Source organism: Meles meles, chromosome 4 (assembly GCF_922984935.1).
Source record: "Meles meles chromosome 4, mMelMel3.1 paternal haplotype, whole genome shotgun sequence".
In the NCBI taxonomy this organism is placed as follows: domain Eukaryota; kingdom Metazoa; phylum Chordata; class Mammalia; order Carnivora; family Mustelidae; genus Meles; species Meles meles.
Window position 1 is genome coordinate 29,811,299 of NC_060069.1, and position 27,591 is coordinate 29,838,889.

General features: G+C 46.8%; 1 protein-coding gene across 4 annotated transcripts in view; it reads right to left on the reverse strand.

Annotated features, from left to right (window-relative positions):
- LOC123940334 (myosin VIIA and Rab interacting protein) overlaps positions 1-27,591 on the reverse strand; it is a 379,886-nt gene that overhangs the window by 66,561 nt on the left and 285,734 nt on the right. For 3 of the 4 annotated variants that reach the window (XM_046003035.1, XM_046003032.1, XM_046003033.1), the window contains exons 4-8: positions 16,810-16,946; positions 10,927-11,007; positions 7,245-7,342; positions 6,945-7,025; positions 4,387-4,530 (exon numbers count right to left, since the gene is read on the reverse strand). In XM_046003035.1, coding sequence (XP_045858991.1) covers positions 4,387-4,530; positions 6,945-7,025; positions 7,245-7,342; positions 10,927-11,007; positions 16,810-16,946 — 541 coding nt within the window. The remainder of the gene's footprint in view (positions 1-4,386; positions 4,531-6,944; positions 7,026-7,244; positions 7,343-10,926; positions 11,008-16,809; positions 16,947-27,591) is intronic. The other variant, XM_046003036.1, reaches the window with a different exon arrangement.

The following is a 27,591-nucleotide window of genomic DNA, read 5'->3' on the forward strand; positions in this document are numbered from 1 at the left end:
ACAGGGTTATGGCCTCTGCAGCGGGAGGTCAGGGAGTCCTCCTCAAGAGAGGAAGAGCTATCCTTAAGCCTGCAGCCCATTAGCCTCACCAGGGAAGGTTTGGGTCAGGCAGGTACTCGGGATGCCCAGGCTCCACTCCAGACCCCATGAGTTGGAATCCCTGGACTGGGGCTCTGGTGATGGTGCAAATGAGCAGGGCGGGTCCAATGGAGGAGCTGGGTTTTAAACTTTATTTCATTTTAATTAATTTAAATTTGAATAGTCACTTGTGTCTCAAAGCCACTGCATTGGAGAGTGCAGTCTCAGGCCTGAGAGATCGCTGAATCTGCTGATCTCGTTTCATAGAGGAAGAAGCTAGATCAAGGGCTTTGGAAGAGGAGAAAGGTATTCAACTCTCAGAGCCACCAATCACAAGCTGTGGAGCCTTACGCAACTTATGGTAAAGCTCTAGCCTCAGTTTTCTCATCCATAAAATGGGTCCAAAATACCCATATCCGCACCTTGTGGTGCAGATATCAAAGATACAACATGAGATGGGCAAACACGTACCTGCTCCTTAACCAGTCCTGTTCCTGTTCACTGGCAGCTAGAACCACAGTCATCACGCTGTATGACCCGGGGGCACTGCTCATGCTGGATTCTAGGTCAATGGTTGTGCAACATGGTGGCCTTGACCAGGGTCAGTCCCCCTTGGGCCCTAACTCTGGGATATGGTGGGTGTTAGCACAGACTTTCACCACAGGGGACAGGGACCAGGTGCAGGCCAGGGGTGGGGAGAAAGCATAGGCTTAGCCGTCAAGGTGAGATCCTGCACAGCGCATTGGAGAGGCTGACCTTTGTCCCCCAGATGTACCAATACTTGAGGTCCCAGGCTGGCCCTGACCACTGGTGCTGATCAGAGGGAAAGAGCTTGGGTTCCTGGCCCAGGGAAGTCAGGCTGGGGTCTGTCCAAGGGTCAAGACCCACGTGTAGCATCAAATGAAGGTCTGAAAACAAGAGAGGAAGGCAATAGGACAGGACAAGGACGAAGGGAGGAAGGCTTGAGACATTGGGGGAAGTGGTGGGTGAGGGTCATCGGAAGGGAGCCAGTCCTTTCCTGCAGGCCCTCTCAGGGGCCTGGGCTGGTGAGCTTGTCTGGTTAGCCTGCTAATGGGGTTGGAGCCCAATGGGACAGCACTCACACAGAGGAGGTATGCCAGCCTCTTTGTCGCTGGAAGAGCTAGAACTTGGGGTAAGCCTTTCTAAACAGCTACTAATCAAGATTCCATGCACTCTTATCACTGAGCGCTGGGTAAGGTGCAGACTCTCCTTCCAAATAAGGTTTTGTAAAAGCTCTATCATGTGGCTGTCTTTAAACCAAACCAGGAGCTACAAATGGCCTTCACAAGGGGGTGGACCCACCCCTGTGTGGATCCACACAGTCTCCTTCCTTCACAGGTATCCTGGGAGCCAAGGGGAAGGGTTCGAGTCCAGGCTATCACTAAATCCCCACAAATCAACATGGTGCCATCAGGTGGCCATGGCTCTGTATTGAGAAACGGCTATCACATGTCCAGGGCTGGGCTGGCCCATCTCCTGAACATACGTGACCACGGACAATGGGGGGCTAACGATCCTGGCCACTCAAAAGAGCAAACCGTGCCAGGGACCCAACTGGATGATGGATTTCTCTTTATGCCGGGGTTCTGGCTGCTTTGTTTGGGGCAGCTCCCATGAGTACAAGCGTGCGTAGAGAAAGCCAAAGTATTCACGTCTCCCTGACTGATAATGTTGGCAAAAATATGCTGTTTACATATTGCAAATCACAGCGTAGGGAGAACTCACACGGAGAGGCCAAGAGGGGACTTCTCTGATCAAACATCAAAGTTAAGGATGGAAGGATTAGCAGTAGGAGCAAGTGGATGATCTTGTCCCCTCTGTAAGGTGCCAGGCCCTGTGATCTGGGTGGTTAAAGTGTTATCCAAGGGGTATATCGGTGGCTTTTCTGGGCTTTGCTCCAACTATAGCCTCAAGGATCTCTCCCCTCCCCACACTGATGGATTCAAGCCCCAGGAAGGTGGACATGGCTTGCAAAGCACAGTATACCTGAGATTCAAAGGATACCTGCAGTGGGAAAGGGACTTCCATTAGGCCTTATCCTATATCAAAATCTAGAAATAAATCATATTCTGTCATTTGCTTCAGGACAAATAAGTAAGAAATGCATCTGCTCTGTCTCTGTTGCTGTTGAAACCAACGTGACAGTTGGGATGTGCGGGAGGCAGGTGTTTGGCGAAACAGATTTTCTGGTGAGAAAAGGAAACCCTGAGAAGGTTTGTTTTAGCAAAGCAAATGGGAACCCTGTGTGACTGACCCACGGTCCCCGTGTGCCTGCATCCCAGGTGGACTAGGGTCGTTCCAGCCAGCTGAGGGGCTGAGTGGGAGGTCCCCTGGGAAGCATCACTGCTGTTTGCTTTAAGCTGCTTTCACCCAGTACTTGATGAAGGGGTGTGCAGGAAGCACGCTGCTGTCCTCCTGTGGTAAAGGGGTGCCACTGTCCGGACCCATTCTAGAACCCACTGTCCCACATCTCCGCGGACACACAGAGTGTCTCCAGCCTCAATGATGTGGCAGGAATACTGTTTCTAGGTTGAACTGCAAGCATGACAAGGGGTCCCCCTGAACATTTGGTGGGAAAACAGGCATTTCATATCCAAGAGCTGCCCCATGACACAGGAGACAGGAACAGAGTGGAGGAAATGCTTGGAGCCAGAAGACCTGGGTTCTGGTCTTGCCCCACCCCTCAACTCAGTTCCAATGGCTCAGGCTAGGGAGGCCACAGTTTACTGCTCTGTAAAATGGGGAGAACCCAGGATGCCCTTGCGTGGATCTCATGAAGTAATATGTATGAACACCATCTGCACAGAAAGTCTACACAGAGGAAGTATTGGTCAAATGCCGAGACTGGGGGGATTCACACCTCCTAGGGACCCCCCCCCAAGCCTGACTCTTTCAGAAAATGCTCCCAAAAGACTCCCTGGAAAGCAGGGTGACACCATGCACGCAGCCTGAGCTCGCAGCAGCAGGACGAGTTAGTGAAACCTCTGAATGACAGGCTATTTGAAGGTCATGGGGCTCTCCCTCTGCTGAGTCCCAAGTCCCTTTCCAGTCTCAGCCATTCAGCGGAGCACCCACAGCCCTGGGCGGACTGGTACCTCGGCCTGCTTCGCTAACCGGATTATTCAGTCCCGGCGGCCTGGACCGAGGCTCCTGTTTAGGTGCACAATGGCAGCAGTAACGTAAGCGGACGGGCATGCTGACAACGGAAGTTTCTGCCAATAAATCAGTGACGCTAACTCCCCGATAAAGCCATAAAGATGTTCCCTGTTACCCCGGGCATCTGGTGGCTGGCGAGGACATGGGGAGGACTGACATGGTGAGGCTACCGGGCATCGCTTCTGGGACCGCATGCCTACCACGCAACTGGGCTGCACACCCGTTTTTATCAATCTGTTCACAGAGGGGAGGAACGCCCCTGACCCCCAGGAGGAGTGGGGGAAACACGTGTTGATGATCTTCCTGTCTCTGACTTGCCAGTTTTAAACGGCACCTGTGTGCGTGGTCCTGACCTCATGCCCAGGCTGGGACCGTGGGCTCCTACCACTGCTGGAAGACAAGCCCTGCCAACCAGTCCCTGGGTTTTGGGCATAATCTCCGCACAGAAGGCCCGGCTCCTTGGCCTCAGCCTCCAGCCTTCCCAGACCCCACGTCTTCTGCTGGGGCCACTTCGACAGGCAGAGGAGTTTTCAGGCGTGGTGGTTCTACCATAGACACAAGCAGGCTCCAACTCTGGGGTCACAGCAAGGGCCCTGTGCTTTGAGCTGCGGCCCTTGGCTTAATTTCAAGGTGATGGACAAAGGGCTGGGCCACTCCCCGACTCCCCGCCCATGTCCAGAGGTGGCCATTTCGGTGCTTTAGATGGCATGGTGATCTCACTCTCACAGCTGGGGTTCGGGAAAGCAAGGGGTGGAAGGAAGGAAGCCCAGGGCCTCATAAAGCTGTTCTTTTCAAAGGAACAGTTCAACCCTTTTTGGAATGAATTTTAAAATGCCTATTGACACCTTTATTTTTCCTAAATGGGTCCTGCATAAAAAGCCATCTGCATATCCTCAGGAGGCTGTTCTGTATTTACTCCCTCTGTCCCCTCCCGGCCCCCATCACATACACTTTTCTCTGTTTCTCCCCCCCCCCCCGCCCCCCTTCAGGTACCTTTACCCAGTCGGGTGGGTACAGGAGTCAACTACTAGCGGTTGAGAATGGTGGCCCACGTCTAGGGCACCAGCTCTGATCAGCGCCTGGGCAGGACACCAGTGCGTGGTGGGGGCAGGATTATGCTTGGGGACTCACCCAGAGGGTGCAGGGAGCTCGGGGGCCTCCTGGGGGCGTGGCGGTCCCCTGGTCAGCTGCCTGGGCCATGCAGCTCTGGGGCTGCGACCACTCTGGCTCTTCTTCCATTTGCTGCTCGCCCTTGCTCTTCTGTTTCCTTATGATCTGGGGAGGGGGTCGGGAGACAAAAGGGGGCAGGTTACTGGCCAGGCCTTCAGGTGCTATGTGGAGCAACCTGAAGCATCTCTGGGATGTGTTTCAGCCACAGAAAAACTTAGTTTCAACAGCATACCCATCTGTTTCAGTTATGTCTGAGGGTAAAACAGAACAACACCTTACATTTTGTAAATCATCCTTTTATGATGCTTACAACTTCTATTCATTAAATGCCTACCACAGGCCCAACTGTGGTAGGCACTGTATGCATTCCACCGCATTTAATCCTCAAAATAATCTTAAGAACTATGGGCTCCTCATTTTGCAGATGAGGAAACTGGCTCAGAGAAGTTAAGCTACCAGTGAAGGCTGCACAGCTGGTAAATAGTGGAGCTGTCTTTTGAACCTGCAGTCTCTGGCTGTAAATCCCGGTTTCAGGAAGCATTGGCAGGGTCTGTGAAGGGGGCAGGTTCCAAGAGCCAGGAGCTGATGGCTCATTTGTACCACCTGCTGTGCTGGGCACAGCCACACGGAGAGAATGAATCTATTTGTACAGTGGTGTCTGGGCTCCTGACTTCCTAGAGGCAGCTGAGAAGACTTCTGAGCCACCAATCTGGGTTTATTCTTCAATGCCCTTGTAGCCCAGACAAGATGAGAGTGGGAGGCTGAGTAGGGAGAGCAAGGAACTGAGGTGCTATGCCCTGGGGCAGATGGGGGGGCCTGACCAAGGTGTGCCCCCACCTCCCTGGGCTCTGGGATTGCTGGGGACTGGTCACATCCTGAGCCAGCCAGCTGCCCGGGGGTCTGACCCCGACAGTGTGTGTTGGACATATGGGGACAGATAACGTGTTTCCTTGGTTCCTAGGTCTCCAGCGTAAAAGCCCTGGAATCTGGATTGAATATACTTTGAACTGTGGGTTGGATGAGACATTTGGGGCTCTCTGGAGGATTAGTGGGGATCTTCTGTGTGGGCCATGCAGAAGGGACATGGATTTTGTGACCAAAACGGAAGACTGAACGAGTTCATTGCTCCCTGCATGCAGTCCTTTGTCATGTGACTCTGCGTCTGTCCCAGGAAGGGGACAATAAGTATAAGCCTGTGGCAGTGGGCTGACTGGGTGCCTTGCTTTGGTTAGTGACAGGTGAGGAGGAAGTGGGTAACCACAGAGGTCAGGACTGAGCCTGGGCCTTAGTCCATATGGCAGTTTCCTCTTCCTCTCCTGTGCTCCTGCCCTGGGTCCTTGCCCCAGTAGCCCCAGTGAACACACAGTGTGGACTTGAGCCCAACCCACAGCATGAGCCGGGAGTGGATGCATGAGCGAGAAAGAAACTGAGCTCTAATAAAACATACATTTGGTCTTTGGCCCTGGTTCCTGGCACAGAGCCCAAAAACCCTGGGAGTGTCTTTGTTATGCTAATGAGCCAACTCAAAGCTGGGGAAATCTCAGCTCCCCCTTCTACCTCTGGGCGGGGGGGCCACCGTGGCTGTGGGCCCCGGGCTGAGGCAGACACCAGGTGTCACTGGGAGGGCAGTGCCCCAGAGGGAGAGGGCATGGAGGTCTGCACACCCCCTCCCCAGCCTTGTTACCCTGCGCATCTCTTCATCTGGTTGTTCGTTTGTATCCTTTATGATAAATCCGCCTTTGGAAATGCAGCACTTTGCTGAGTTTTGTGAGTTGTTCTAGCAAATTATCCCACCTGAGGGCAATCATGATCATGGGAATCCCTGAATTTGGAGTAGACTGGACATTAGTGTGGTAACTTGGGGATACCTGACACCTGTCCCTGGTATCTGCAGTGGGGGTTCTCTGGTGGGGCTGAGCCCTTAACTTGTGAGGTCCTTGTTAACTCTGATAGTGTCAGAACGGAGCTGCAGGACACTTGAGGTGGTGTCAGAGACTTGCGTGTGGCATCCCAGAAATCATCCTTGTTCGCAGACACAGAGGTCTGGGGCGGTTGGCTTCTCCACAGTAATGAACGGATACTCCATGCAAGGGACAGTTTATGGCATGGAGGTAGCAGGAGGTGACTGCGGGTCAGCAGGAGACGGAGACTTGTGAGAAGGACACACCTATGCTCACACATGCAAACACGCACAAGCAGGGAGGCTAGGAAACAGGAAGATGGTGAGTAACCTGCTCAGTGCTGAGTTCCTGGCTCCTTACCTGCCAGCTCGATCCCTAAAGGCGACCCCACTGGACCACTCAGACTTTGCAGCGCCATGCAATCTCTCTGCAGTGGCTCCCGGAGCACAAAAGGGAAAGGTGATGTGGCCCAGAAATGGTGCCCAAGACAACAGCGGGGCCCACGGTTGCTCTTCCACCGGCTAAGGCTCTGATCCGGCCGGGGGTGGGGAGGGGTGGGGAGGGATGGGGAGGGGTGGGGAGGGGTGAATGGCATGGTGGGATGCAGGGCCCACCTACCTTCTGCAGGATAGTTGTGGCCAGTTCCTCGGTCAACTCCTCCTTGTGGTCCCGCAGGTAGCTCGCCTCGTTCTGCTTGTCCTGCGGAGGGAGGGAAGAGAATGGCTGCAGTGGGTGGGTGGGTTGTGGGATGTGGCCATCCCTGTCTTGGGAGTCCTGACCACAGAGGCAGGGGGAGGGTGGGCCCCACTCTTGTCAAGGACAGCCACTGTGAGGCTGGTTTCTGGACAATCTGGATTCTCTTCTGGCAGCCAGGACCTTGACCCACACCTCCTCCCAGCAAGGACAAGGGAGTCATACCAGACTGTCCCCGTATGCTTCTGCTTTGGAAATTGCCTCCTCGATGGCCTCTTCAGCCACCCGCAGGGCGACAGCCAAGGTGTCCATCATGCTGTGTCCTATAGAGTAAACAGAACACAGACCACTTTCTGAAAGGCAAAGACAAGTAAAATGATTGCTCCACTTTAGTTCTTCTGTTTAATTAAGTCTTGCAGGGGCTGGGGGCTAATTTCCCCATTGCTCAGCTTGGCGCACCAGCTCCAGCCCTTCTCCCCTGCCTCAGTTTCCCCCTCCCCCACAACCCCAGACACAAGAAATCGTGATTCTTTGAGAGTTACCGTCTCTCCCTTCATGGGTCCTATATCTTGGCCTTTTTACCTCTGGTCCCTGCTCCATACCTGAGCTGGTTCCTGGGGCCCCCAAGGCTTGGCCCAAGTGTTCCTCCTCTGAATATACTCCTCAGATCCCTCCTGTCCCCATCTCAGCTGGATGTCTGTCCGAGACTCTGGAGTTGCTTCCAGCGGAACCAGAAAGACTATCTCCCAGCCAAGTCACTCTGAGAGAGCATGACTGCATCACACGCAGTCCCTCTCGACATGCAGACTGCCTTACAGATAACTGCTCTCCTAGAAGGGCTTCATATAAAGAAATAACGGCTCTTTCATCTGCTTTCTCAGATGAAGGTTATGTGTTATTTTGTGCATTTCACATATCACTGTGAAGATAGGGATGAAAATTATTTGATGTTCTAAGGGCATTGGACAGTACACATGGTTTAATGCAAAGACAAAACCCGTGGAAGCAATGTTTAGACTCTAAGCCAATATTGTCAAGAACAACAGCGCTGGCCAACCTCACCCAGCGCGACTACCTGCCGGCCCCAGGCTGAGTGTCATGTGCGTGGCCACAGTTCATTTGGACCACAGTCCACTGAGTGGGTGCCATCGAACGGACAACAGAACTGAAGCACAGAGAGGTCAAATAACTTGGCTGAGGCAACTCAGTGTGACAGGAGGAGAGATGAGGCTTGAGCCCAGGACTCTGTCTGCAAAAGCCCTTGATTTTAACTACAAAAGTGAGACAAATACAAGCTCACATGCCTTAGAAAAATAACGCTAGCATATTTTTAGCGAGCATATTTTTTTGCAAACGGCAACAGGTGGAAGGAAACATCCCCGTGTCAGAGGCTTCTGCAGGTGACAAAATTCTTTTTGGAGCTGAGTGCTTGGAAGAGCTCTGCTTTCCCAGAAACTTGATCTTTGCTTATTACTTGAAGGTGAGAATTTCAATCATCCCTCCCTTTGCCCCAGAAGCCCAATTCACATCAGGCCCAGCAACACAGGTCTGCAGGGGCTACATGCCTATGCCTCCTTTGGCCAGATTTCAGCTTCCTATTTCCATTTATACTCTCTTTCTCATGCATTATTTAACACATGCAAACCTCCTGAGAGCTGCCTCAAACTCTCTGTAGAATGAGACTAAGCATAAATACATCAATTCACTCATTAATCAATCCCTCAATTAAAAAAAACCTTGATTCAAGCTTTGCAGGTTCCTCAAGACACATCTGTGAACAGAAAGTGGCATCTGGCAAACATAGTAAAATCTCCAAAACCAACCCAGGGATGCTCAAAGAGATCCGGCAAGCTGACGGGTCCATCGAAAGCTGGCTATGATGACAGTCACGTCAGGGCTCTGTGCGCCCCAGGGTGGCCGACTGAACACGCAGCTTTCCCAGTGTTTCTACAGGTATAGTCTACAGAATTGAGGTTGTCATCACACCAAGTGCTCCCTAGAGATAGACACTTGTATCTCCCGTGTCTCTTCTTCAAGATACCAATCAAGATACCAATCAACATATTTTTCTCACAAGCCCTCGCTAGCCCTGGGATGCCCCAATGGACAAGCCAAGTCCATGCTCTCCTGTGCTCCCCAGGCTATGGGATAAGCAGGCACTTATGCTAAGAGGCTTGCGGGAGGACCTGTGGTGGGTATCATTCCCCAGTTCCACAGATCCCTGGCCAGTAAGAGCCTGGAGCCATAACCCAGAGGCTTGGAACGCTATACTCATGACTTCTGGATGAGGGTGAACTCAAGATGTTTTGGTTGAAAGTGAAGACTCAGGTTGGTGCCGCAGAGGGAACGACTGGCAGGGGTGTGGAGGAAGGAGAAGGAGGCGAGGCAGAGTGACCGAAGCTCGGAGGACCGGTAGACAATGGGATGGTCAGTTGTAGGCATCATCCTGGCTGGGCTGTCATACCCAGTGATTTAATCCAACACGAATCTAGGTGTTGTCATGAAGGTATTTTGTGGATGTGGTTAATATCTATGATACTTGACTTTAAGGGAAGGAAATTGCTCTTGAGGTAATGTGGGTGGGTCTTATTCATGCAGTTGAGAACAAAGCCCTTCAGAGCAAAAACTAAGGTTTCGGGGTGCCTGGGTGGCTCAGTGGGTTAAGCCACTGCCTTCGGCTCAGGTCATGATCTCAGGGTCCTGGGATCGAGCCCCGCATCGGGCTCTCTGCTCAGCAGGAAGCCTGCTTCCTCCTCTCTCTCTCTGCCTGCCTCTCTGCCTACTTGTGATCTCTCTCTCTCTGTGTCAAACAAACAAACAAACAAACAAACAAACAAACAAAACTAAGGTTTCCCAGAGAAGAAAGCCTGTCTCAAGACTGAAGCATTGGCTTCTGTCCCCAGCTCCTCCTGCTGACCTACCCTATAGACTTTGGGCTTACCAGGCCCTACAATGGTGGGAGCCAAGTCCCTAAAATAAAATAAAGCTGTGTGTGTGTGTCCTATTGGTTCTGCTTCTCTGGAGAACTCTGGTGTATACAGATGGTCCCTGAAGGTAAGATTAATACAGGGGAATTGTGGGCAGGAGGCTCTCTGGCCATGGAAGTCAGAATAGGAAGAGAAGGACACAATTGGGAGAAAGAGCTGCTAGGAACTTGGGTGACTGAGAGCTTGATTAGGATGTGCAGAGGCTAGGATCTCTGTAGGATCTACAGGGCTTGATACAAGCTTGAGAAATCTGAGTCTAGAACTCTGGGCTGAAATCAGTGCTGGGCATTTCAGCTTCAGCAGTGAATGGAGGTGCCTGGAGCCCGTAGGAGTGTGTCGTACCCTGGGGAGAAGTTCTAGGCGGCAATGATGGAGGACGGGACATCCAGGTGAAGACACCTGAAGGAGAGAATACAGAGCATGGAGAGGGTCTGTAGGGCCCTAGAAGCAGGTGACTCATGAGGATTTAAAGGTCCAGCACTCTGGAGAAGGAGCTGAAATGATGGAAAAGGTTTAATTTGAAACCATCAGTTTGTTTTGCTTTTAACTTCTACTCTCAGGGGACTATGATACTAGTATAAAGAAGGAGCAGTGAAGCAGTACATGATACATTCTTTCTATGAATATTTTAATATGAACTACACAAGTGTATTCATTATTATATTCTAGCTCTGGAAGATGGATCCTCACCAGGGGATATAAAGTAGCGAATGCACTGCTCTCGGCCACACCTTGACTGTACTCACCAATTTTGATATGGATACACACAAGTGGCAACAACAAGAAGACCCCGGGAGACTCCCACCCGGTAAGAAGGGGTTGTGTCTAGCAGTTACAACGCAACTGGGAGACCCCGAGTTTCTAAAGGTGCTTCTATTCCTTCAACCTCCCATTAGCTGCAAACTCTTAAGTAAACTTACCTTCTGACTGTCTATAAAATGTTGAATCACTTCCCGAAATACTTCCTTCGTTTTCCAGGTTTGCCTCGAAAAAGTTTCCTCCTGAAGGGAGGGAGGGAGTGGGAGAGAGAATGGGATTATCACAGGTCCCCCGTGAGGACTGGTGCATGGTCACAGCCCTGGCAGACTACCACGACCCACTCTGATGAAGCCAGCCTTGCAGATATTTCGAGAATCCATGGGCTCCACAATAATGCTACAGCTTTTGATGAGTCACCTTTTTCTCCTCTCAGTGATTCCTGGTGTCACACTGCTGCCTCCCTCGATTTTCTTCCAGTACCTTCTTTGGAGGCAATGTGGAATCAAAGAGAGAACAATAGATCGAAGCCGGAGAGATGTAAGGGTGTCATTTCCTGGACCTGCAAAGTACTAGCTGTGTGACCTCAGGCACATTACTTAACCTCTCTGACACTTGGCTTCCTTTCTAGAAAGAGAGAAAGTAAGAGCTCATGATGCTGTGGGTTTGGTCTTTAGCTGCCGTCTATGGCACTGACCCAAACAGTTGCCTTTAGCTATTGATTTAACTGTCACCCTACTCTCCCACAGAATGGAGTCCATGTGAAACAAGCCCAGAGTGAGGTAAGGTCAACCCATGGCGTTTGATCTTTCAAGGCCCACTGCCTCTCCTCTGGTCTTCCTTGAATCAAATACACAACCTAATCTTAATTCCAGGCTGGGAACAGCAGCTGGCTAAGACCTTTTAAAAGCCCCTTTTCAAGTTGGGGATTTTTATGAGATCTCTGCAGGTGGAGAGGACGGATTGTTTTCAACTCTGTATTGTATCCTCAGGACCCAACACAGCACCTACACAGAAGGTGGCTCAAGGAAAATGTTTTGAATTGGATGTTGATGGAAAACGCTGTTTGGCAGAACCAAGAAAATAAATATGGGTCCATGTGCCTTAGCTCAAAAGGGGGCAAATGCCATCGATGCTCTGTCGAACTAAGCAACAGGCCTTCAATACATGTAATAGATGCTGTGCTTTCTTGGAAGGGCTGTGATGGAGGCTCCCCCGTGGGAACCCTAGGGGTAACTTCTGTAGGTATTTGAGGCAGGTTTAGTAGACAGCTCCTTTATGAAATAGGCCATTAATGTGTAGCCTATCATGGCTCATCAGTCTGACCATATCCCTTTCTCTGCGTTTGTGTCCTTTGAGCCGGCCTTCCCTATTCTAGCTCTGTGACGCTGAGCCAGTGGCTTTGTCTTTCTGAGTCTCCGTTTCCTCACTTAAAAGGCTTTAAGATAAGTCATCTCTGCAAACCCCAAGCTCTGGTTCCAAGCACAGATATTTCCGTTTGGTGTGGCTACATCCAGCATTGATTCATCCATCCAGCAAAGAGTCTATGAACAGGTGTTTATAGTAGGTGCCAGACTCTGACCTGGGTGTTAGTATATGGGTGACCAAAGCCAGAAATCCTCACTGCCTTGACAAACTTGATGGAATGGGAAAGAATTCATCAGTCAAAGGCTAACACAAACCAATGTAAAGTTATAGAGATGTTAAATGCTCTGATTGGGCGTTTCATGGTACAGTGAATGTGTCTAGCAGCGACAGTGAGTAATGAGCCAAAGAGGTGCGGGGAGGTGGGAGAGTGTCTGGGGCAGAGCAGACAGTTTGCACGTGACAGGCGGTGAGGGTGGCAGGTGCATCTGGGGACCTGAACGCGAGGCAGAGTGGCTGGGCTTGGAGATCCACACCATGCGTATCATGGTGACCGTACCCCGTTTTGATCTTTATTCCAACAGCAACATAAAGCCAGTAAATCAATAGGAAGGAACCAGTTAAAGAGAGGCTGGCTCAGTAAGAGGGAAGGGATGTGTGACCTTGAGACCTTCCTGGAAGGTGACAGGATCCAGTGCAGGGGTACATATTGTCTGCCCTGTGAAGGAGGAGGTGAGGTCCTCTGTGGAGAGAGTGGGGGAGCATGGAGGAGAGTATGAGGAGAAAGAAGATCTGGAAACATCACTGGGAGACTGAGCTGCCCAGAGGACAAGCTCTGGTTCTGCATAATTTTAAACCTTCTGGGACAGCGCTTCTCCCTGTTTCCCTTGAAATTCACAGGTGAGAGCTTCAGTGCCATTTCGGAATGGCACAGAGTGGCTGAACTGTTCTGGAAAAGCATGACACAGCGGTCAGATGACACGTGATGTCTTTCATGAGTTGGAAGAACCTCTGATGTCACATGGCCCAGCATTGTCAAAAGACTATGTTTGTCAGTCAAATCCCAGATGAAAAACTCAATAGAGCCTTTTCAGGAATCATGTCAAAAATAGCTACAGAGTATTCATGAGTAAAAACAGGGTTTATTTCTCTCATTTATTTATTGAATACTAAATGAAAGCATATGCTATTTATCCAACTGCTTAATGATGACCACTTAATAATGACCACTTTTATTTTTTCATGTCATGCTCCTTTCTAGGGTCACTGTTAAAAATGTCATGCTGGGGGCACCTGGGTGGCTCGGTGGGTTAAGCCGCTGCCTTTGGCTCAGGTCATGATCTCAGGGTCCTGGGATCGAGCCCCTCATCCGGCTCTCTGCTCAGCAGGGAGCCTGCTTCCTCTTTTCTCTCTGCCTGCCTCTCTGCCTACTTGTGATCTCTGTCTGTCAAATAAATAAGTAAATAATCTTAAAAAAAGTCATGCTGAATCTATCAGATGTCCCATGTGAGCACACATGACCATGGGCACTATTTAAAAAAAATTTTTTTTTTAAAGATTTTGTTTACTTGTCACAGAGAGAAAGCACAAGCAGGGAGAGCAGCACGCAGAGGGAGAAGCAGAGTCCTGGTTGAGCAGGGAGCCTGACGAGGGACTTGATCCCAGGACCGCGGGATCATGACCTGAGCTGAAGGCAGACATCTTAACCACCCAGGTTAACCACCTGAGCCACCCAGGCCTCCTGGGACACTTTTTTTTTTTTTTAATGTACTAATTTATCTATATTCTCCACTGGAATATTGACGCCCAGATGGCAGGATCTTGCCCATCTTGTCACTCTTTTTTTTTTTTAAAGATTTTATTTATTTATTTGACAGACAGAGATCACAGATAGGCAGAGAGGCAGCCAGAGAGACAGGAAGGGAAGCAGGCTCCCCGCTGAGCAGAGAGCCAGATGCGGGGCTCGATCCCAGGACCCCGGGATCATGACCTGAGCCGAAAGCAGAGGCTTTTAACCCACTGAGCCACCCAGGTGCCCCCCATCTTGTCACTCTTAAACCAGGTGGGCACATAGTGGGTATTCAATAAATGTTTACTGAATGTTTATTGAAGTCATGAATACGTCTTAGATTTACCTGGTGGAACTAATGGTTCTCCTTTCAGGCTTGGCCTCTCCTGGTCACCTGATATGGGCTGCAGGAGGAGTAAGCCTAGCTTGGGAGGGTCAGAAGGACAGAGAGCAGAGCAGGGTATGCATGTAATGGCTGGCCCAGAAGAGTCTGTGAACTTCCTGAACTTTCACGAATTTTCAATGGACTGAATGTGTCAAGGCAGACTACAGCTGGTCCAGGGGTGAAGATATTTCATAGGTACAAGGGGTTCTACTTCAACAGTTTGGGAGCAGAGCATGTGCCCTGCACACCGTAGATGCTGTGTATAATGTTCTGACAACCCAAATTCGGCAAACAAGTGCCCTTAGCCAGAGTTGAAGATGGAGCCATCTTATTCAGAATGATACTGCCCCAATTATGGTCAAGTGCTAACTGGAGTTCTCCACCTTGGCTGTGCCTTAAAATAACCTAGAGAAATACCTGTACTGGGCCCATCTCCACAGATACAGAAGTAAGTGGCAGAGCATGGCAGATCTTGGGCACTGGGTTCTTTTTTTTTTTTTTTTTTTTTTTAAAGCCCCCTAGGTGATTCTGATGTGTAGTCAGGATTGAGGATGGCAGGGACAATGATGAGAGGGTGCTGGGTGACAGGTGGAGCTAAGACTGAGGGCTCCCCAGTCAGGTGACATAGCCAGGAGGCCACTTCTGCCCCAGAGAATTTGCCCATACTTGCGGGGTGACTAAATTTTCTAGGCGGTGTGTAGAATAAATCTCACTGTTTTATGATCATGGCTTAACAGGCTTGAATATCACCTCACAGACTGTTTCCCTTCACTTTTATCAAAAGGAAGTCTTAGTTTAAATGGATACTAACCATATTAAAGCAATAGATTCTAATAGTTCAGTGAAGGGTCTTGGTACCCACAGAATGCTTCTAAGATCAAACTGGTGCCAAACAAAGGATGTAGGCTTTGCCAGGTGTTGAGCCATGCTTTGGGAACACAGAGCGGATGAAGCTAGTGCTCACATGGCTTGTAGACCATCCCCTGAATGCAATGCAGCTAGTGCCGAATTGAGGCCAAATGAAAGAGCTGCTGAATCACAGAGGGCCCAGAATCCACATCTGCTTCCATCAGGCAGACAGTTATTCCCAGTAAGTGGTTTTCCTCAGAAAATGACACTTGAAAATTTCAAAGCCCTGAGCTGGCCCACTTCGGGCTCCCATCCACCTGATCCACCTGTGGGGCCCGAGAGAGACAGAAGAAGAGATCAGAGTTGTGCCCTGCTCTGTAGGATTCCCGGTATGTTTGCTTTTCCCCTCATCTTTCATGAAGCAGTGCAGAACACCTATGAGGTCTGAAATTTGGTGACACGTAAGGGGGTACACAAAACAGACCTGAGGCCATACGTGAGAGGAAAGAAAGGATGGGACGCAAACAAGTGAGCCAATAATATTCTGGAACTTTCTTGAGATATGTCTTTGGCTTGAAAAACTACTGTTAATAAGATTACTTTTAAGCTTTCTTTCATTCTCTCTCTCTCTTTCTTCCTTTTGCCTCCTTTCCTGGAGAAGAAACTTTTTAGAGAAATCAGCAAAGAGAAGATAAAAATAATCTGTGGAAGCCTTCAGCACTGCTCTCGTAGCTTAGGCTTCCTGAATAGTTTGAAAGATAGAGTCTAACAACCACCACAAAAGGCCCTAATGATTCTCTGTGTTTAATGCTTCCATCCTGTTTCGCCCTGTCTCAGTGGCTGGCATATTTTTAGATAAGACACAGCCAAAGACTTTATTGAGAATACAACAATGTAAAATAATGACAGTGAAAAGGCTCCAAATGAGACGGAGGAGATCTTTTTTCCACCCCCCCTTTCTCGTGGATAAAAAGCATTTACCTGTGTCAGCAAAGAGATGAAAAAAATCTGCCTTTAGACAGAGAAAAAAAAAAACACACCCTTTTTAAAGAGGACAGAATGTTCATATTGTGACAATGATTTCTTTCTACTGGCTAGTCTAATAGAACTAAAGAAGATAATTTCTCTTTCTAATTACATTGGTTGTCTTACGTGTATAAAAACAGCAAGGCAGAATCCACCCTCCAGGCTACTTGGGAGAGAAGCCCGTACTTTCCCGACTCTCCCATTACATCAGGTCCTGGGCCTGGTGTGAGTGGAGGTTGGGAAATGAGGGAAGGATGTGGAGGGCATACCCTCCGAGGGCAGGCCTAGTCTACGTGATCAAACAGAGGACATCCCAGTGTTTCATCCATAGGGGGAGATGATCGAGAATCTTTGATTTCCAGGGGCCTACAATTAAAATGTCCACAATACACAGAAATATTTTGGTCTTCTTAACGCACCCAACAGCCCACTGGGGATGTGGGAACCAGATGACTCAAACTTCACAGAATCTTTGGTGTTTGTCCTCCTATTTCTGCTCCTCATTGGAGCCACGTATTTAAGCAACTTTCTCTGTCCCATTGAGGACACCCAGTGTCCAGGGCCTCCCAACCAGGCCTCCTTCTATCCCCTCAGCCCCGCAAAGACTCCCAGAGCAGCGGTCCGCCAGCATACCTAGAATGTCGAAGCACGCCCCACTCTCCAGCCGGTGTTTCCGGTACAGGTTCTTCAAGACCTTGGCGCTGCCAAAGCGTTTGAAGCGGCTCTTCACATTACTGTAGAACCATTCCAGAGACTGGGTCCTCAGAAGCCTGAGGAAGACACAGAATAAGAAAACAAAATGAGAGACAAAGACTGGAATTATGAAGTGGTGGACAGCGAGAGTTGCCACCGGACTTCATAGCTCCTTCCGTCAAGATGTGGAGCAGCATCTCTCTTGACTTCCTGCATCCAGGCCGGCCTGTGACTTGCTCGGACCACAGGGACCAGTGGGCAAAAAGACAGCTCCCTCTCATGGAGCTCTTAGAAGTCCTGTACCTTGTTATCACATGGTCAAGACCGAGCTGGTCTTCGGGGTGCCGAGAGACACTTGGCCCGAGCACCCCTTTCACCTCAGCTGGTGACCGGCCAAGCCCAGAAGAGCTGTCATTGACAGGGACGAGGTGAGTGACAAGGGCGGTGGCAGCCAGGACGACAGCAGTGAGGACGAGGCCCAGGCCGCCCAGACAAAGAGATATTCATCAGGGATGTAGACTTGGAACATGACGCTGACTCTGGTGCTGAGGACGCAGGCCAGCCCGTGCCGGTGACAGAGATTCAGACAGTGGCAGAGATGGGGGTGGTCAGCGGAGCCGCAGCCACAGCCAGAGTCACAGTGCCAGTCCCATCCCTAGTGGCAGTGAGCACTCAGCCCAGGAGGCTGCCAGTGACGCCACAGCTTCCGGTCCCAGCAGCAGTGACCCTGTCCCAGGGCCTTCAGGGCTGGCGCAGACACAATTACCATGCACAGAAAGGCACTTTGCCAATGGTCTCTTCGTGAGCCCTTTGCTCTGTTCCTCCCTTCCTCCAAACCTCTGCTGTTAGGAAAGACAGTCTCTCTTTAAACAAACAAACACAGCGCCTGCAAGGTGCCTGGGGGTGAGCGAGTGGCCCGAAGTGAGAGCAGCGAAGCACGCGCCTGAGTCCACCCAGCAGCAGGTGAGTGAGTGCCTGCCATTCGCAGCCACTCACGGACACACCTGCTTCATAGCAGGCTTTGCATTTCATGCTCGTGCTGCATTAACAACACCTCTAATTCAGCCTGGGGGCGTACAAAGCGTAAGAGAGACACAGGCTCTAGGACAAGATTCTCCAGCCACTTCATCATTCAGCTACAAGTACTGAAGGAAAGCAGTTTCTTGCTCAGGGCTGGAATGGTCCATACAGAATACTGTCATGATGCTTCTGTTTTTGGCTCAGTACTTCTAAATCCCTTCCATTTTAAGAATAGCTCTTGTTGTACCTTTTATTGTGAATGTAATAACAGATACTCATTATAGAGAATTCAGAAAAGTAAAATGAATACGAAGGCCTCTCCCTCCCCAGATGCCAGGGATATGTGAGAAGGTAGCTGGAGGGAAAAGTCCATGCAGATGAAGAATGGGGGTAAGAGCAGAACCAGAGATTTTGACATATTTCTAGAAAATCGGAAGTGAGTGATTGCATAAAGATCAGAGAAAATGCTGCCCTCCAGGTAGGCACGGAGCTGGGCCTCCCAGACCGAGATGTCTAATTTGGAGCTGGTTGGTGCCAAGAGCAGGACTGGTTGTAACACAGAATTCAGAAAGCTGATTTAATGGTTGTGTAGGCAACCATTGGTCCCTATTCCAATTCCCAATCAGCTGGTCAATTGGCCCAAGGTTGTTTTGTCCTTAGGCCCCAAACAGAAAATAGTCCTCTAATAAAACTGAACAACCTACTTGGAGAAGACTAGGACTTGAATGTAGGGGTTACACCTGTAGTGAAACCCTCCTTCTACAGCCCTGGGGGAGCCCCCCCCCCCCACACTGCCCACCAGATCCTACTCATCTACCATACAGCTGGGCCTGCCAGGTGCCTGACTGGCTAATAAACTTGGGAGTTGTCAGTCAGCACACCCACCCCTGTTTCACAGGAGAGGTCTCCTGGGAATACTAACCTACCCATGTAAGTCACCTTTATTAACCAGCAAAGTCCTTTGTTAAAAATATGTATAGATAACTGGGGATCAGTAGATATTTGAAACAATCCAATGCCATGGGAAAGAAGGACCCAGATAAACTAAGAGCAAACTTTTAGAAAGGGAAATGAAGGTAATCTAGGGTAATGGAAATAACTTTAAAAATTTCAAATAACTGATTTGAAAAAGACAGCACATCCTATCCACACAACACTAGGTGATATGAAAATTAAGTAATCAGAAGACAATGTTTTCTGGAACATAGAACATATGATTGGGGAAAGAAAAGTAATAGGAGGTCTAAAGTTAAAAGCAATATAAACTTTCCAGAATGCAGAGGAAGAAGTCAAAAAGATGGGACATATCAGAGGAAGAGACATGAGGATGAATTCAGTGGGCTTGGCATCTAACAGGATCCAGGAAGGAGGGAGAGGAAAGAAAAAAAATCAGTCACATAACAGAAGAAAATGGCCACAAGCTAAGAAAGGCAAAAGTCTTTAGGGTTTAAAGACTCTACCAGTGGCAAATCAGAATAAATTGATTACAACGCAAAGTACAGCAGATAAAGCCACCTAGATACGTCTTCATGAAGACCCTCCAAGATGAGGCTTCTAGGCAGAAAAAAAAAGGGTATTTTTGCAAATGAACAAAAATAATAATGGCATTAAACATTTAAATCAGTAACACTGAATGCTAGAAGACAGTGGAGCATGGCTTTTCTAAGCCCAGAGAAGAAATGGCAAGACTTCAGAACTCTATGCTCAGCCAAACTATCATCAGATAAGGGCCAAATAAAAATACTTTCAGACATGTAAGGTCTCAGAAAATCGATGTGCTTTCTAGGAAGAAAAACTGTTAAGGTATACTTAGGGGAGCCAAAAAAAAAAAAAAATCCAAGAAAGTGGAAATCATGGGACTCTAGAAAGAGGGAGTTAATCCAGGCATGCGATGGATGGAAGTCCCAGGTGTCAGGGGCATAGCAGATCTGAAAGGAGGGGGTAGGGCGTGCACACAGTCAATGAGCGCAGGATTAAGAAGCCCAACGAATGAAGACAGACGGTGAAGAAGGAACCACAGCCTTCTTTTGTCAATAAGAAAAAAGAATTAGAAACCCCAGGAAAAACAAAAGCACAACTAAAAAGTGGCTGTAGAAAGTGATGGTCTCAATGAGAAGCAAATAAAAACTGTTAAGAACTTGTCAACTCCTGAAGCAGAAGGGAGGTGAATAGCCCATTCTTCTTCAGGTGGCCCAGGTTCACGGCCAAAGATTATATTTCCTTCTTTCTATGGACTTCACTGCAAGACTCTGGTCTATAGCAAATGATATATATTAAATTATATATATAATTTAATATAGAATATTAAAATGCCATTAACTTTTCACACCCTATTTACAGACAAAGAAAGCATGAAAGATCCTCACTGTCAAGACGTTTGCACTTTTTGCTGAAAGCAAAATCAAGTTACCAGCTAGCGTGGCAGAAGCCTGAATGCAGAAAGAGGATTCTGTGGTTCGTACCACAGAGATGATTCACATGCTAATTTCCTCATTTTACAGTGATGGAGTCCAGATAGGCTTCTAAACTATATGGACAACAATAGTGGCTTAAATGTGTTATTTTAAGTGATTGAGGTCATTCGGTTTTAATAAAAGGTTTTAATAAAACTTTAATAAAACTTTGTGGGGAAGGGAAAGAGGTAGCAAGAAGTAGACTATTTATGAAGGTCTAGAGTTGGTAAGAAATGGTAAGATAAGCATGTGAGTTACAATTATAGTAGTAACCCCAAGAAATGTTTACAGGTGCTTGTTGGGGCATTGGGATTTTGCATGCAGATGGGGTCATAAGACTATTTTTATTCTTATTTTTTTAAAGAGTTGTTCTATTTTATTTGAGAGGGAGAGAGAGCACACATACACACATGAGTGGGGAGAGGAGCAGAGGGAGAAGCAGACTCCCCACTGAGCAGGGAGCCTGATGGGCTTGATCCTAGGTCCCTGAGATCATGACCTGAGCCCAATTCGAGAATTGGCTCTTAACTGAATGAACCACCGAGATGCCCCAACTTTTTAAGTTGACTATCATTTTATATTGTTTGATTTTTAAAAAACCAGGTATTATGCATTAATGTAAAAGCACTAAAATAAAAACAAATAAAAGAAGATTTTAAAAAATCACCCAAAAGTTCTTGACATCTGAATGTTTATTATGAACCAAATGTTTGTGTTCCCACAAAACTCATGTGAAACCTAATCCCCAGTGTGATGTTATTTGGAGGTGGGGGCTTTGAGAGGGGAAGTGTCATGAATGAGATAGGGTCCTTACAAAAGAGACCCTAGAACACTCCTCACCCCTTCTACCACCTGAGGACACAGTGAGAAGATGGCCGTCCAGGAAGGAGGAAGCAGCTCTTCACCAGACACTGAGACTGCTGGTGACTTGATGAGACTTCCCAGCCTCCAGGATAGTAAGAAATAAGTTTCTGTTGTTTATAAGCTGCTCAGTCTGTGGTATTTCTTTATCACAGCCGGGACAGACAAAGATGGTGCTCTTCCAGCTTCTTAGGGGATCCCTAAGGACCTAATCAGCCTATGCAGATTGGGAGGAGTCCAGGAACTGGTGGTGTGTGTGCACATGCGCACACATACATGCATACACACACGGGGAAGCCAGTGTTGAGCTAAAGCCTACCCGTGCCCCAGAAGGGGCCCAGGGCCAGCACTGCTCTGAGAGATCATGTTTCTCATGACGGAGGATGCTCTTCCTCTTCTGACAGAGCAATTCAGCAGACAAAGGCTGCGGGGCGGTCAGGGCTGCCACCGAGAGTGGCCAGGAAGCAGTGATGGTAGCAGTGGAGGGGCACGCCTCCGAGAAGGTTTGTGACTTCACTGAAGAGAAGTTGCGGATCGGCTTGTTCCTGAGCGCATGTGAGGGACTTCCAGGACAACGACACACATGGTCTTTTAACACACATGGGATCACAAAGGCTTTGATCTTGCAGATGGCTCACAGTTCCGTTTGTCACTTCATTCAAGTCTCCGCACAAATGTCGCCCTTGTGAGCCTTGCTTGACCACCCTCGCTAGAATACCACGGCCAGGGGCGCCTGAGGGGCTCAGTCGATAAATCAGCCGATTCTTGGTTTCATCTGAGGTCATGATCTCAGAGTCCTGAGATGGGGCTCTGTGTTCACTGGGGATCCTGCTTGAGATTCTCTCTCATGCTCTTCCACTGCTCCTCTAACCGTCACCCCCCCACCGAACTGCACACACACACACACACTCTGTCTCTCTAAAATAGTCTTTAAAAAAAAATGAATACCAGGACCACACCAACACATCTTCTATCACTTTCATTTTCTCTCTCCATTTTTCCAGGGTACTACTCTGCCCTTGATGTGTAATTATATATAATTGTATATAGTTATTTATAAGTTAATATATTGGTGTATTAGTTAATGACTTTTCTGGAGTGGATTGCAGCTATTTATTTTTCCCTCCAAATTTTTATTTAAATTCTAGGTAGTTAGCATACAGTGTAATATTGATTTGGGGAGTAGAATTCAGTGATTCGTCAATTACATACAACACCCAGTGCTCATCACAAGAACTGCCCACCTTAATACCGACCACCCATCCAGCCCCTCCCCCGCCTGCCTCTCTCCAACGACCCTGTTTGTTCTCTGTCATTAAGAGTCCTTATGGTTTGGGGTGCCTGGGTGGCTCAGTGGGTTAAGCTTCTGCCTTCGGCTCAGGTCATGATCTCAGGGTCCTGGGATCTAGCCCTGCATCGGGCTCTCTGATCAGCAGGGAGCCTGCTTCCTCCTCTCTCTCTGCCTGCCTCTCTGCCTACTTGTGATCTCTCTCTGTCAAATAAATAAAATCTTAAAAAAAAAAAAGAGTCCTTATGGTTTGCCTCCCCCCCCTTTTTCCTCCCTTCCCATATGTTCATTTGTTTTGTTTCCTAATTTACACATGAGTGAAATCATATGGTACTTGTCTTTCTCTGACTGACTTATTTTAATTAGCACAACACACTCTAACTCCATCCACATCATTGCAAATGGCAAGATTTCATTTTTTTGATGGCTGTGTAGTATTCCAATTTATGTGTGTATGTGTGTGTGTGTGTGTGTATCATATCTTCTTTATCCATTCATCATTGATGAACACTTGGGCTCTTTCCATAGTTTGGCTATTGTTGATAAGCCTGCTATAAACATCAGGGCGCAGGTACCCTTTTGAACTTGAATTTTTTTGTCCTTTGAATAAGTACCTAGTAGTGCAATTTCTGGGTGGTAGGGTAGTTCTATTTTTAACTGTTTGAGTCATCTCCATACTGTTCTCCAGAGTGGCTGCACCAGCTTGCATTCCCTCCAACAGTGTAAGAGTGTTCCCCTTTCTCCACATCCTCACCAACACCTGCTGTTTCTTGTGTTGTTCATTTTAGCCATTCTGATAGGTGTGAGGTGATATCTCATTACGGTTTTGATTTATATTTCCCTGATGATGAGTGATATAGAGCATCTTTTCATGTGTCAGTTGGCCACACGGATGTCTTCTTTGGAAAAGTGTCTATTATTGTCCTCTGCCCATTTCTTCTTCTTTTTTTTTTTTTTAGATTTTTTTCCCAGTGTCCCAAGATTCATTGTTTATGCACCACACCCTGTGCTCCATGCAATACATGCCCTCCTTAATACCCACCACCAGGCTCACCCAACCCCCAACCCACCTCTCTTCCAAAACCCTCAGTTTGTTTCTCAGAGTCCATAGTCTCTCATGGTTCATCTTCCCCTCCAATTTCCCCAAACTCACTTCTCCTCTCCAACTCCCAATATCCTCTGTGTTATTCCTTATGTTCCACAAGTAAGTGAAACCATATAATAATTGACTATCTCTGCTTGACTTATTTCACTCAGAATAATCTCCTCCAGTCCCATCCATGTTGATACAAAAGTTGGGTATTCATCCTTTCTGATGGAGGCATAATACTCCACAGTGTATATGGACCATATCTTCTTTATCCATTTATTTGTTGCAGGGCTTCTTGGCTCTTTCCACAGTTTGGCGCCTGTGGCCATTGCTGCTATGAACATTGGGGTACAGATGGCTCTTCTTTTCACTACATCTGTATCTTTGGGGTAAATACCCAGTAGTGCAATTGCAGGGTCATAGGAAAGCTCTATTTTTCATTTTTCTTATTTATTTATTTATTTATTTATTTATTTGACAGACAGTAGTAGACAAGTAGGCAGAGAGGCAGGCAGAGAGAGAGGAGGAAGCAGGCTCCCTGCTGAGCAGAGAGCCCAATGTGGGGCTCGATCCCAGGACTCCAGGATCATGACCTGAGCCGAAGGCAGAGGCCTTAACACACTGAGCCACCCAGGCACCCCCTATTTTTCATTTCTTAAGGAATCTCCACACTGTTTTCCAAAGTGCCTGCACCAACTTGCATTCCCACCAACAGTGTAACAGGGTTCCCCTTTCTCCACATACTCTCCAACACTTGTTGTTTACTGTCTTGTTAATTTTGGCCATTCTAACTGGTGTAAGGTGGTATCTCACCTCAACACGAGGCAGGAATCTATCAAAATCCTAGAGCAGAACATAGGCAGTAACCTCTTTGACATCAGCCACAGAAACCTCTTTCAAGACGTGTCTCCAAAGGCAAAGGAAACAAAAGCGAAAATGAACTTTTGGGACTTCATCAAGATCAAAAGCTTCTTCACAGCAAAGGAAACAGTCAACAAAACAAAGAGGCAACCCACGGAATGGGAGAAGATATTCGCAAATGACACTACAGACAAAGGGCTGATATTCACGATCTGTAAAGAACTCCTGAAACTCCACACACACAAAACAGATAATCACGTCAAAAAATGGGCAGAAGACATGAACAGACACTTCTCCAAAGAGGATATACAAATGGCTAACACACACGAGAAAAATACTCCTGCCCATTTCTTAACTGGATTATTTGAGCGTTGAGTTTGATAAGTTCCTTACAGATTTTGGATATTAGCCCTTTATCAGATATGTCATTTGTCACTCTGTACACTGCCTTTTAGTTTTGTTGATTATTTCCTTTGCTGTTCAGAAGGTTTTGATCTTGATGAAGTCCCAATAGTTCATTTTTGTTTCCCTTGCCTACAGTGACATGACTAGTAAGAAGTTGCTGTGGCTGAGGTCAAAATAGTTGTTGCCTGTGTTCTCTTCTGGGATTTTCATGGTTTGTTGTCTCACATGTAGGTCTTTCATCCATTTTGAATTTATTTTTGTGTATGGTGTAAGAAAGTGGTCCAGTTTCATTCTTCTGCATGTTGCTGTCCAGTTTTTCCAACACCGTTTATTAAAGAGACTGTCTTTTTTCTATTGGATATTCCTTCCTGCTTTGTCAAAGATTAGTTGACCATAGAGTTGAGGGTCCATTTCCGGGTTCTCTATTCTGTTCTACTGATCTATGTGTCTGTTTTTGTGTCAGTTGTATAGTGCCTTGATGATTACAGCTTTGTAATATAGCTTGAAGTTTAGAATTGTGATGCCTCCAGCTTTGCTTTTCTGTTTTCATGATTGCCTTGGCTATTTGGGGTCTTTTATGATTGTTTGTTCTAGTTCTGTGAAAAATGCTGGTGGTATTTTGATAGGGATTGAACTAAGTGTGTAGACTGATTTGGGTAGCATAGCCATTTTAATAATGTCTGTTCTTCCAGTCCACGATTATGAATGTTTTCCCATTTCTTTGTGTCCTCATCAATTTTTTTTCATAAGCGTTCCATAGTTTTCAGAGTATAGATCTTTTGCCTCTTTATTTAGGCTTATTCCTAGGTATCTTACTGTTTTTGGTGCAATTGTCAATGGGATCAACTCCTTCATTTTTTCTTTTTCTTCATTATTGCTGTATAGAAATGCAACAGATTTCTGTATGCTGATCTTGTATCCTGCAATTTTGCTGAATTCCTGTATTAGTTCCAGCAATTTTTTTGTGGCATTGTTTGGGTTTTCTTTATACACTATCATGTCGTCTGCAAATAGTTAAAGTTAGAATTTTTCTTTGCTCATTTGGATGCCATTTATTTCTTCTTGTTATCTGACTGCTGAGGCTAAAATTTCCAGTAGTATGTTAAATAGAAATGGTGAGAGTGAACATCCCTGTCTTGTTCCTGATGTTAGAGGAAAAGTTCTCAGTTTTTTCCCACTGAGGATAATATTAGCTGTGGGTCTTTTGAATATGGCCTTTATTATATTGAGGTGTGTTCCATCTATCTCTACTTTGTTAGGGGTTTTTAATCAAGAATGGATGCTGTATTTTGTCAAGTGTTTTTTCTGCATCTGTTGAGAGTATCATGTGGTTCTTATTCTTTCTTTTATTAATGTAGTATATCACATTGATTGATTTGCAAATATTGAACCACCCCTGCAGTCTAGGAATAAATCCCACTTGATGGTGGTGAAAATTTTTTAAAAAGTACCATTGGATTGATTTGCAAGTATGTTGTTGAGAATTTTTGTATCCATGTTCATCAGGGATATTGGCCTGTAATTCTCCTTTTTGGTGGTGTATTTGTCTGGTTTTAGAATCAAGGTAACTCTGGCCTCATACAAGGAGTTTGGAAGTTTTCCTTCCATTTCTATTTTCTGGAACAGTTTGAGAAGGACAGGTATTAATTCTTTTTTAAATGTTTCATAGAATTCCCCTGGGACTTCTGTTTGTTGAGAGATTTTTCATTACTGATTGAATTTCTTTGCTGATTAGGAGTCTGTTCAAATTTTCTATGTCTTCCTGTTTCAGTTTTGGTAGTTTGTATGTTTCTAGGAATTTGTCCATTTCTTCCAGATTGCCCAGTTTGTTGGCATATAATTTTCATAATATTCTCTTATGATTATTTGTATTTCTGTGGTATTGGTTGTGATCTCTCTGCTTCCATTCCTGATTTTATTTGGCACCTTTCTCTTTTCTTTTTGATAAATCTGGCTAGGGATAGATCAATTTTATTAATTCTTTCAAGGAACCAGCTCTTAGCTCCATTGATCTGTTCTACTGGTTTTTTTGTTTCTATATTGTTTATTTCTTTGCTGATCTTTATTATTTTCCTTCTTCTGGGTGTATTTGCTGTTCCTTTTCTAGATCCCTTAGGTGTAAGTTTAAGTTGCATATTTGAGACTTTCCTTGCTTCTTGAGGTAGGCCTGTATTGCAATATACTTCCTACTTAGGACTGCTTTTGTTGCATCCCAAAAGTACTGGACTGCTATATATTCATTTTCATTTCCTTCCATGTACTTCTTAATTTCTTCTTTAATTTTCTGGTTAATGCATTCATTCCTTAGTAGGATGTTCTTTAACCTCCATGTATTTGCGGTCGTTCCAAATTATTTTCTTGTAATTGACTTTAAGTTTCATAGCATTGTGTTCTGAAAATATGCACGGTATGGTCTCAATCTTTTTGCACCTGTTTGAAGCCTGACTTCTGACCCAATATGATCTGTTCTGGAGAATGTTCCATGTGTACTTGAAAAGAATGTGTATTCTACTGCTTTAGGATGAAGTGCTCTGAATATATCTGTTAAGTCCATCTGATCCATGGTATCATTCAAAGTCATTGTTTCCTTATTGATTTTCTGTTTAGATAATTTGTCCATTGCTATAAGTGGGGTTTCAACATCAACTATTACAGTATTATTATTAATGAGTTTCTTTATTTTTGTTATTGATTTATATATTTGGGGGCTCCTAAGTTGGGGGTATAAATATTTACAATTGTAA